We start from the raw sequence: 12,580 nt of genomic DNA on the forward strand, positions 1-12,580 counted from the left end.
CATGTGCACAAGTGTTAGAAATGCGTGATTTAAACTAATGCAGAAGCAAATATAGAGACCCTTTCCACTTGCTTACAGGAGCTTCTTTTCCCTGCTTTCTTAGCAGAATCTTTTTTCCTAACTTTTCCTGACCAGCAGCTTAGAGGGCTCTCTTTATGGGAGACCTGATCTTGCTCAACTTAACTTTGAGGTAACTTTGAATAGTTTGACTTTGCTTTATTGTCTTTGAAATGCATTGACTACTGCATTAATGTATTGATTATTGATTACAACTAATACTGATTATACGAGATTGGATCTTTGCTAATTCTTTAACCCCATGCGCGCTACGCGTGTTCCCGCTGTGCGCTGAGTTTTTAAAAAATCCGCGGTTCATGACGAGCTCAGCTCGTCATGAGCGTACGACAGGCGTAACTCATGACGAGCTGAGCTCGTCATGAGCGTTGAAGGGGTTAATAAACCTTTATGGGCTTGAACTTAGCCATTCTGTGACTTCCTTCTGCAACCAAATGTGCTACATATTACTGAAATGTAGAGATGGGCGGGGCAAGAAATTAACAGGGAGAAGCGAGCCAGAGCTGAGCCAAGGGTCTGGCTCGGCTCTCACGAGATGAGCCCTGAAAATATTTGCTATGTAAATCTTACAAAAAAACACGTAAAATATGACAAAGTATCTTCAACATTCAGACAATTGTATTTCTTTAACATGTGGAAGCTGTGACATTATTACACTACATTAGAGCACTGCACTGCGAAGTATTTATTATAAGTCATCCTTCTCAAACATGAACCATTAGTGAACGAGATTGGCGCAAGATCACACAATTTAAGAGGGGAAACCGCGATTTGTCCAGGTTTTCTAATCACACTTTCTAAAAACTCAGCCACTAAATGAGCTTCTGTTTGACTTCTCTTTATGTTAATGCTTTGGTTTCAGCTCTTTGTGCATGTTTTTATAAGGTGCAAACTTGACCTAAATGCTTTACCGGAGTACCAGTTACATCACCCAAGGTCAAAATCATTTTTTATAGGCACAGGGAGATTAAGGGGCACATGCATCAAAGCTAGGAATTGTGAATCCTTAATAGCGATTATTAAGGAATCGCTATTAAGGAGTGGCAATTACCTATGCTTGTAGGTTTTGCAATAAGAATTGTGATTCCTACATATCCCTTAAAAGCGAATCGCAAATTGTGATTCACTATTAAGTAATGGCTTACCATTCATTCCTATGGGCCTAGAGGCCCATAGGAATGAATGGGATTGCATTCGCAATTTGCGAGTACCAAATATGTACCTGCAAATTGCTCCTGCAATTTCCAGGGTGCAAAGGGGCCAAAAGGCCACCATGATGCACCCCCAAAATCATGCAAGTATGCGCATGTGGTGCACACACATGCCTTGTGTATGCACCACAATGCACAAATGATTTTTTTTGCATTTTTGAAAGGAATTGCAAATTACCATCAACTTGAAGTTGATGGTAATTTGCAGTTCCAAATTGTGAAAACGCAATTAGCGAATGCATGATGCATCGCATTTAGCGAATCACAATTTGAGATTCCCTAACTGCATTTGCAATCAAGGGAATCTCAATAAACTGCGATTTCCTTAATTGCGAATTTCCCAAAAAAGTACATGCATCTGTAAAGGCCATTTGCAATCACAAACAGACAATTTTTGCGATTCGCACTGCGTGCGATTGCAAAATGGTTTGATGCATGTGTCCCTAAGTGATTTTCCCAGACTGAGAGAATGATGAGCAGACGCCAAGACGCAAACCTGGTTCTCCAATCTAAAGTCAGCAGCTCTGGCCATAACGTCATCTCCCGGGGAGAGTGAGGGCACAGGCAGAAGTCATATGAAAGCTCAGCTTGTCATGGGCTCGAGGATCCAACAGGACCTCTAGCCGAGCCAGAGCCACAGATCGAGCTTTCAGTGACTCACCCACCTCTACTGAAACGTATTGAATTTGATGTCATCCTTTCTCGGAACTAAAGATTCATCGTAGGGCGCTTTTCAAACCTGAATTTGCACAGAACAATGAGCCCTATCTAAGGTAGATTAGACAAAAAGACAGACAGGCAAGTAGATTAAAGATAGACAGATAGGATGATTTGCTGATAGATTCTAAATAAGTACATTTCTGGATTATTTAGAAAATGAGTTATGGCAGAACTAACATGCAGGGTATATTTCACGTTTTTACCACAATATTTTCTAACTTGTGATCCTTCCAGTTCCCTGCTGCCTTCAACCACCGAATAACAGCAGCTGTTAAATGGTCCAGTTATAAAATGCCATCACATGCACAGCCGGGTCGATATACAGAAGACTGGTGACACGTTGACATGTTGCAAAACAAAAACGAGTCCTTTCCTTTGGGCAACGAGGAGCAAAGAGTTTTATAACGAGCAAAGACATGGATGGCAGATGAACATTGTATTACAACTTGCGCCCTGAAGGAGACACCAGCGAATGATGGGCCGGACAGGGGCTATGCAGAAGGTTCTAGATAAAAATACCCCCAGGCAAAATTTATAACAAGGAAAGGATGCATAATGACCTGAGATATACAGGGTTTCTAATCGGGATAAACGTTTCTCTTAAGCTTCTTCTCTGGTTTGTATTAACTGCTCCTGACATTGCACGGTTTAAATACTCACAAAATATAAAATGTTGTTTAAAAAAAAATACTACACACATATGCACATAAAACGACATACACGGTTCTCTCGGTGCTTCTAGAACACATCATACAAGGATAATGACTTGCAAAATAAAATGTTCACTCATGTACCATAGTATTTTCATATAGTTAATTACTGAAATGTTAGCAGACGCCGCTCCATCAAACTGTGATAATAACCACACCGTCTCGGCCACTTATATTGAGTTCAACATATGCGGTTTCGAAAGTTCCTTGGCCTTAAAACATACAATGGCCGTTAAAATCGTTGAGCCTTGTGTAAAACGGAAACACACGTCAAACGTGCAGACGTCAAAGGAGGGTGAATGAAGGAGTCTTTTCTTCCAATGTGAAGCGACTGTTGCACTTGCTTTTCCTTCCAAGGTTGGTTGCACTCTGCACTGCAGCGACGTGTTTACGTCTTCCTCCCCTGAGCGTGTGGCTTAGCAGACATCATCTTGCAGACACGTATACGTTGTGAGCAATGAGGTTACCTGGCCATTTCTCTCAGTTGTTCTCAGTAATAAAAGGTGACTCCAGGGCCTTTAGTGGTCGCTACATTACATGAGTCACTGTTCGTCTGTCTTTTTGTTCCTCTAAACCACCGGTAAACACAAACATATTCACAGGGGCCAAGGCATGTGGTTTGTGGTGAGAGGGAGGGTCGCACTGATGCCAGCAGGTTGGAGTCAGGACAGGGTGGTAGGGGGAGCAAAGCATGAAATGGTGTGGACTGTGTTCTTGAAGTTATTTTGAGGATTTCATTCCATACTGCCCTCTAAATTACGTCCCTGGTTTGTGGAAGAGATTTGACAACACTGTGTTAAGATGTATCAAAGTTGCTGTCCCTGTACCACACCCTGGAGGGAGCTTTCTTTGCTTGCTATATTTGGCGAGTAAAAAGCACAAAGGAAGTAACTTGGTTACTGAGTTGGAATGAAATAGAATTTTAGGCCTCACAATCTCCTTATGCATTAGGCTCCTATATGTAAACTTTCTGAATGCTTAGAAACAAACTGAGATGAGATAGTGAGTGTTATAAAACATTCCGGCATTTTATACTTGTCTTAATCTGTTTTTTTTTTTAACCAATCTGCCCTAAGATCTGAAGTACCAAATCATGGTTTTAAAACTTTGTATTTGTATTGTGTTTTATGGAGTATGTACTATGCTTTTATGACTTGTCGTCGAATAAAGCTTGTTGGATTGGATCGAAAACATTCTTGACAAAGACCCAAACTGTGTAATCCTAGGCAATTTTTTTAATTGTATTTTGTCTGCTTTTTCTCCGTTATTACATATAAAGAGCACCTTGAAATGCATGAGTTCAGGATGTGCGCTGTACAAAATCCTCTCCTGTTTTTGATTTAATAGACTATAATGTTGACTATGTATAATAACACCTTAGGCTAGTAGCATTGTCATCGGAAATGGAGGGAGTAAGGAAGGTTTTTAAGTTCATGTTTGAAAACTATCACTTCTAATAAATGCTATTCAATGCAGCAATATAATCTGGTATACTAAGGTGAAACACTGCTACATGTTAGAGAAAAACACTTTGAGTAGTCTTTCTCATATTTGTACATGTTTGCTGCAGGATGTCGTTAAACCTGAAGGTGATCCTAAAGATAAGTGTAGGAGGACACCTTATGCATTTCTTTTACTTTTCTTCATTTAGCTTGTAAATAAATGATTGCAATTTGCTTAACATCTTTCTGAAACTTAGTTCTCAGTAAAGTAAACTGCAACCCAGTGCCGCTGTTCACAATGGAGCCACATGTAAAGGTCAGGAGGGACATAACTGGCCCCCAGCCCGTACAACGACAAAAGAAAGAAAGCAAACAAACACAAGGAAGCTGTTTGAAGAACCCTTCAGACTCACTCAACAGATAGATCCTGCCAGGGCGTGACTGGCCGTAGCGGGCATCAGGCATTTTGCCTGGGAGGCTGGAAGGCTGGAAGGCTGGGGGCCTGTTTTAGAGTGGTGGAGGCTGGTTTTGTGACTGGAGGCCGGTTTTGCAGCAACGAAGCAGCAGTGCTGGGAACCAGTTTTGTTAAGCAGCAGTGCTTCACGCTTGCCCCACCTCCCGTTGGGAGGGGCGCAGCGGCAACTTTTCAGGTTCCATCATTCAGGGCTTGAAAAGGTATAATTTTCTGCTGGATACTGAAGGAAACTTACTGCACCTCACCTCATGGGAGATTTTGTTGCCTCTTCTTGTGGGATCTCCCAGGAGAAGAGGATATTTGGTGCTACTCGCACCTGCTATGGATACACATTCACTCATTTTCTTAGGCTCAATGCTTGCCGAGAAACCTACAATCAGCAATTGCCACTTCTTAACTTCTGTGCACGCCGCAAGCCTCCGCATTTGATCTGGCAGACTCTAAACTTCATTGGTCATTTTGACTTGGCCTTCCAATTCTACAGAGACTGTGCACCTTTGTCCTATTCCTGCCCAGACTCTGTGATGGGGCCTTTCCTCATTCCCCTGCCAATCGCCAAACATGCCCTGTCAAACCCTATGCTGCTGGGTGGCTTTTAAAGCACCCTCTCCTCTGTTGAATAGTAAGGATGCAGTTGTTCAAGCAGGGGCAGAGAGGACTGAATGAAATTTAAAAAACAGATGTTTTTGGATGTTGGATGGGGGTTTGTCTGTAAGATAAAGGAGTACCTCAATAAAGTAAGTGCTGCGAAAAGAGAGTGGGCTAAGGATGTATTAACCCTGAATTTGTTGTCAGTGAGCATCCTGTGGAGCATGATCTGCTTCTGTAGATCCCACAGTGAAGCGTGATGTGATTGAAGCGACTTCTCTTCACTCTTGAAAGACCACTGGCCTGTTGTGAGCAGTCTGCATGCTTCCTGACATGAACTTTGACCTTACAGGACCTTAAATCTAGTGCGAGTGGTCTTTGCTTTCCTACAGTCACATATAACCTTTTAAAATCTGCTTCTAGACTTCTTTGGAGGACCTCAGGTCTGCAGTGAGAGGCATGTCCCTTTCCGGCAGTGAAGTGTGACCATTCCTGTCCATCATAAATTGGGTGTGGCCAGTGTGAAGTATGCCCTGATACAAGCCGCTCCTGTTCCACCTTGCAAGAGCCTCAGGTTCGTGTGTATATGCCCCGAACACCCTCCTCTGAGTCCTCTGTTCCTGTAGCATGTAGACTGGCATGCCTGTCCACTTGGCCTGGGGTTACCCCAGAGCCAGGCCAGGTTTGCTATAAATTGTCAGTATCTCTTCTAACAGGCTGCAGTTCCCCCTCAGAGGACCACCCTCCAGGTGTTATGTACTTGTTCCTCACTGGTCCTTTTCTCAGTCACATTACTTACAGGTGTGAACGTCTGTCATGCTTTCGCACCGCCTGCACCTGACGTAGCAGCACCAAACAAATTTGCACTCGCACCTCTCCACATGTCTAACCACGTGCGTGTTGTAGCCACGCCCACAGCACAAGAGGTTGCACCCCTCTGGTCCCTCCGAGGTGCGGTTGCATTCTCGCCCACGCGTTCCCGGCACCCCCAGTTTCCGGTCCTCCACGCAGTAGTTTGGGGAGCGGTTGACGAAGACGAGGTCCCCCTTGCGGATTGGGATTTTGCGCTGCTCTTTTTCCTTCCTGCGCACCTTCTTCTTTATTCTTTCTGATATCTGGATGCTGTTCTCGTATTTGTCTTTTAGGAAACTGCCGATCTTCTCAAAGGAAGACATGGTTTTCCAACAGGTTTTCACTGCACACGAGCCTGAAACTCCATGGCAGCGGCAGTCCACGGACATCATTGACACCACCGCCTGCAAATAAAGGGACACACAGCTGTGAGATGTTGCTTATGCACTCACTATGTAAACTTTGCATATGTATAGTATAAACAAGGACATTACTCCTGCAATATACATCTCAATCTGAGATAAACATGCTAGTAGTTTAGTAAAGATGACGTGGGCATTGGTGCAAGCATGGAAAATGGCCCATTTCACTGTTGGGGTAGTAAAATACAGCAATGATCAGTGCTCTATGGGCCCCTCATGGTTCTGGACCCCAGTGAACTGCACCTGCTGCATCAGTGGTAGCTACGCCCATGTAAACAAGCACTGCCGATGCCAATTCTTCTGGTTTAAAACTGCTTCTTCACTGACCGCAAGTTTATGTGTTTGGGTGCGTGGATGAGTGTGTTTTTATATAAGAATGAGTCAATGGTTGGAATAACATATTGATAAGTGATAGATTGAGTGCACAGAGTGATTGATGCACGAGTGCATGGATTGGTGAATGAGTGTATGGATAGATGCTGCATGCAGACTTTGAATGGCGTGACATGCAAAAAAAAACATGGATTTAACACAGACCTGTGATTGGGGGGGGGGGGGGGGGGGTGAATGTTTGTCCATCATCTGTTTTTTTTTTTGCACTTGTCGCTCTAAGTGGGAAGGGTAAGCCCAGACGTGGATCCCATGCTTGCTACACCACGAGATTCAAGCTACTCTGGCTGGTGAGGGGTGTTACCCCGACACTGGTTCCAGGATGCTTGTGTCTGGTCCAAGGAGACCTGGCCTCTCAGTTCGGGCTGAACTGCTTCCATAAGGAGAAGGGTCAAGACTGATTTGCATATGGATTGGTCTAAACTTGAATGGCGTGGCATGCATTAAAACAATGGATTTAACCCAGATCTGTGACTGGGGGTGAATGTTTGATTGGTTCAGCATTCCGACCATCATATGTTCTTTTTTCCCGATATTAGCTCTCTTCAACCGGTCTCAGTGAGGAGCTGATATCATATGGTGGCAGGGAAAATGAGCTGGAAAACATTGTAAACAGTGGATTTCTAGCTGGTTTTCAGACATTTTGAACTGCACCAGCCTCAGCAAGCTTTTTTTTTTGGGGGGGGGGGGGGGGGGGTGGGAGGGGGTTTGAGGCACAGCTGGAGCTACAGTGCTTCTTAGGTACTTCTTGGCATGAGGCCCTGCCCCTTTAAAGGCCCCACCCCCATAAACTGTGAAATGTTTGTTTTCATTGGCAGGTCTGCAGCTGCCACATTTTGCAAGAAAGGGGGCAGCTGTGCAAGGTGTGAGTGTGTTTTTGTGTATTTGAGTGTGTGATTGTGAGCTCATGGGTGGATGTGCTTATAAATCTGTGTCCATGTTAAATCTGTGTGCACGTGTGTGTGTGTGCATGTGTGTGCGTATGTGTCCAGGAAGAATGGCTGAGATCTAGAGGTTCATAATGGTGACCATTGCAAAAAGTATTTCTTGAAATTTCTGACACCATTGGCATTATTGACATAATGTTGGCCTTGCCACACTGTGAACATCCTTGACATATTGTGGCACTCCTTGCTAATATGGTGGTCGCACTTGCCACACACAGAGCATATTATGAGTATCCTTGGCATAATGGTGTTCACTTTTGGCATACATTGTGAATCCCTGCCTTTATTATGCCCATCTCTGGCATTGTGGTTGTCGCACATGGCTTACTCATGGCTATGGCTCTGGCATAGCCATGAGTAAGCTATGGAAATCCTCAGAATAATACTGGATATGTATGGAATGTCATGGGTATTTATGGGATGTGATACTGTGGCCATCTGTTGTATGTGGGTAGCCAACCCAGGCAAAAGAGTGGTCTATGTTTATTATGGGCCTCCAATGTATACCCCTGGCATACTAATCGCCATTCAAGAATAGTTGGAGTTCGTATTTTCTCTGACATAAGGTTTCTGGCATATTTTGATAATTCGCTGCATATTCAGTTCAGCCCTTACATAATGGTACAATCACAAGCATAGTGGTAGCTATGTCTTGCCCAGTGGAGGCCCAAGTATGCTGTGGACATTCTCAGCAAAATAATATAAATCCTAGTCATATAGCTGGCTATTGCAGGCTTATTGGTGGCCATACCCAGCATATTCTAGCCATCCTTGGTTTCTTAGGTGCACCACTGTCATAGGATAGTTCCCTACTATCTAGTAGCTATTCAGGGCTAATGGTGGTATTCCTAATCTGTGATAGTTACCACTTTACCATAGGGAGCTCTCCACCCCAACTGTGAAGTTTCCCTACGATAAATTAGAGGGAAAAGTCAAAAAGTATGTTGAATGAAAAAAAAATGAAAATATGTATTTGGAATGTTGAAAAAAAAAGAAATGTTACAGACCTATTAACTTAATTGTTATCTAAATTGTTATTCAGTTTCAATATATTCAATTAAATGACATTACTTTTCTGAAGTTTAAATTAAAAAAATACATTCCTACCTAAAGTAAACAGATCACAATTTTTATTATGCGTTAATGATGATTAAAAGAGATGTATAGAATTATTTAAAATTGATTTAATTCTTTTTTGCTAAAAATGAATGTTACACAAATGTATTAATTCAGAAAAGGGTTTTAGAATATTGTATTTATAAATACTAAATGTGTTTTGTGTTGTTATAATGTTCAGTATTAAATTATGTTAATTTATCATTATAACTAATTACATACTTTCATTTAATTTAACATTGTTCCCAATTGGGTTTTATGTTACGTTCCCTCCTCCATTATTTTCTGCGGGAGGGTGTTGCAGTATTCATGGTTGGTCATATGTACTTGTGGGCTCACTCCAGCTCTGAGCTGGAGTAATTTACTTCTGTTTTTAGTTCCTTTTTGTCTGTACTAAATGTAGAAGGAAAGTTTGTGAGTAGCAGTAGGCTTACTCTTTGTTCAAACTAGTTAAACATTTACATATACATATAATTTAAAGTTAAAACAGTATATAAAATATAACATAATTACCTAAAAAAATATAATTACATGACTTTTAATTAATTCCATACATCACTTTTAATAATTTTGCAAATTAAATTGCAACTATTTTTCTGAAGTTTAAATTAAAAACATTTCACCGAAGTAAAAAACATTATAATGTTTAATAATCATTAATAATTATTAAATCTAAGTAATTTATTAGTATTTTAATAAAAAAGGTAATTAAGTTAAAATCAAATACAAAAGTATGTTTTACTTTTATATTATTTGTAAACATTAAATTCAAATTATTAATATTTGTAACTATTTTAAATAATTTAATTTAACAATATTTCCTATGGGATGTAAGTACCTGCCTTTATTATTTTCTATGGGAGTGGGTAGCAGTATCAGTGGTTGGCTATGTGTGGTGCTGGACTTACAGCTGCTTGTTTTTGCCAGAAGGAACGTTGCACTCATTAACGCGGTTCCATTTCCTGTTTCAGGTAGTGGAGACATGTAGTTCTACACTTTTGAGCAACTTTACCCTCCTATTTTGTGAGTAGCCCACAGTAGTAAACTTACTCAAAAGTGTAAAAATAAATGTACTAGTAAGAAATCTAGAATTGTGATTTTACCTTTGTGAATACACCTCACGGTTTCCATGCCACCAGGGTGAAGTAGTGTGGCTCACTGGTTAGAGGCGGCAGACCCGAGAGCAGAGGACGGCCCGGGACCAGGGTTCGATTCCCGGCGCGGCAGGTTTCTGGACCAGGGTCAGCGGACTCGATAATTCTCTCGCCTCGGTGCCCACTCTGATCAGCGATCACACTCGGCAACTCTGGGCATTAGCTTGCCTCATCTTCACTAACGGCCCCACCAGACTGCCGGGGATGCCTGGTCTCACCCTGGAGATACCCATTAAGGGACCATCTCTCAGGGAAGCCAGGAAGGGTTTCGCAGCGGTCGAAGCGCCTTGGGACCCTATGGGTAAGTAGTGCGCTATATAAATGCCAATACATTTACATTTACACACATACATTTCCAGAATCTGAATTTCCATCAACATGTTTTGCTAGAGGATGTGATTTCCCGGGTCTTAAATACTAAATTAATGTCTTTCCTATGTGAGCTGTGACACCAGTAAAGTTCATCTAGAAGCTCTATCCCATACACCCCACAAGTTTTAGGGGTGCGCTGGTCCTATTACCATCCCAAAAAGAGCGTTCCTTCTGCCATTGATAGTAGTAAATATATGTCAGTCCCCAAGATGGCAATGGGTGGAGAAAAAGCTTTATTAATATCAACAAATAGGTATGTTGCAGGTGCTCTGCATTTCCAGGACATTCCCTCCCTGAAAAACCTACTCCCACCCTTGGATTAGATGCACTCAAACAACAATGTATGTGTGAGAAATTTCTTTACAGGTGTAAAATCACTTTTGTCTGTTAGACACCGCCATCCATATTAGGGTGAAGGTGGTGAGATGCTTTTCCCGCCACGGAAAGGCATGTGGGAATGTCTTGTGGGGGCCGGTTGCGGGCCTCCAGGGACTCCGGGGGAGTGGGGGGGGAGCACAAGGGGGGTACGCACTTCACTGTACAGTTGAAGTGCACAATGTGCATTTTTAGCATTGCAGCGGGCGGTGCTTTCAGCACCACCCGCCGCAATGTTAAAAATGCGGGATGCGCCCGCCAGTGTGGCGTGCTCATCCTAATGTCCTTCACAGGACCGCCGCCCTTATGGCGGGAGGTCCCGTTTTACGTCGGGATGACGGGCGGACAAAGTCCCCCCACCATCCCAATGGGCCCCTTAAAGTTGAGTTTTCTTTGGATTCTATACTTAACCAAATAAAGTGGCTATGAAAAGACATTTTTAATATTTCTATTTTTTTAATTTTTCTTTGGAAAGAGTCAGAATAACTCAGTTCCCCAAAATGTACATTTGACTTTGACTGAAGATAAAGCAAAGGATTTTAAGTATCGCAATGACAGACAATCTCTTTGATTTTGTAAATTTATCAAAAACCAACATCATGGCATTTTCAGTAAAGATAGCTAGGTATATCTGTTTTTTTGCCAAAAAGAAAATTGATCATGCCCAATAATAATCATACTTTGGTGTCCTGATGAGTGAAAATTTAGATTGTTCTGCTCAACTGTTGGGCAAACCAGTTTCACAGTAATACATTGGCTAAATGCATAAATCTCAAAGCATTTATAGCATTTGAACATAGACTTATTGGAGTGCCTCTGTATGGATCAGTTACTTTTTTTGGTGGTCAAAATTGGAAACAGTGTGATTAGTACAAACTGTTTGCATAAGCGGATCAATCTCAAGGTTCAACTTACCAGAGACATATTCAGCTCGAGATGGGGATAAGATCTCGGTTATGTTGCACTTTCACAGAATAAATTAATTCTTCATTTGTGCTAAGGCCAAGGAAAAGTCCCTTAATTACACAACTCATTTTGAGATTTCAAGAGGGTACTGCCAAGTATTTGATACGTTACAAGGATTTAATCTCTTGGATGCTAATGACAAGGGTAACTCGTCATGCCCCTCCCATTCATTTCAATGGAAATCTCATTATATAGCCTAAGAGCCCTTAGCAGCCAAGTGGTTAAATAACAAATATGGGCTGAATTCCTGGGAACATCCTGGGATGTTAGAGAGTCCTCACCATCAATTTGAACTTATTTTAAAAGAAGTTGTAAGCAAGCTATCGATTGACAACAATATTTCAGCTTGTGCTTAGCTTTAATAGTCTAATTACTTGATTCTTACCTTTTTTCAAGATAATCTTATCTTTATAGTGTATAGAGACCTTACGTTAAACAAGAGTTCTTACCTTCATGGATTTTTCAATCCCTTTTTTACACTGTGATGGACATGGTGCAAAGTCACTAATGGAAATTAAGATTGTGGATTCTTTAATCTGTATCCGGATATGTTTGGTCATATTTTTTGTGCCTGTCCAGTATTGATAAATCTTAAGAAGACATGCTTTGTTCATGGTTTATAAGAACGGGTCAATTCAGGACCATTGTGACTGTGACCCAGAAATGTTTAAGGTCCAATTAAATCCTGCAATTGCATGTATAATTAATCTTCACGTTTTTAGCAGTGTACACCAAACTGGTGTAGTGATGGAGAACATGTTTTCG

General features: G+C 41.7%; 1 protein-coding gene across 1 annotated transcript in view; it reads right to left on the bottom strand.

Moving 5' to 3' along the window:
- Positions 1–5,123: 5,123 nt before the first annotated feature.
- The window catches only part of WNT16 (Wnt family member 16), a 53,612-nt gene continuing 46,155 nt past the window's right edge, over positions 5,124–12,580 (bottom strand). The window contains exon 4 of the mRNA XM_086929647.1: positions 5,124–6,477. Coding sequence (XP_086785773.1) covers positions 6,013–6,477 — 465 coding nt within the window. The 3' untranslated portion in view covers positions 5,124–6,012. The remainder of the gene's footprint in view (positions 6,478–12,580) is intronic.

This window comes from Lissotriton vulgaris, chromosome 1_1 (genome assembly GCF_964263255.1).
Source record: "Lissotriton vulgaris chromosome 1_1, aLisVul1.2, whole genome shotgun sequence".
Taxonomy (NCBI): domain Eukaryota; kingdom Metazoa; phylum Chordata; class Amphibia; order Caudata; family Salamandridae; genus Lissotriton; species Lissotriton vulgaris.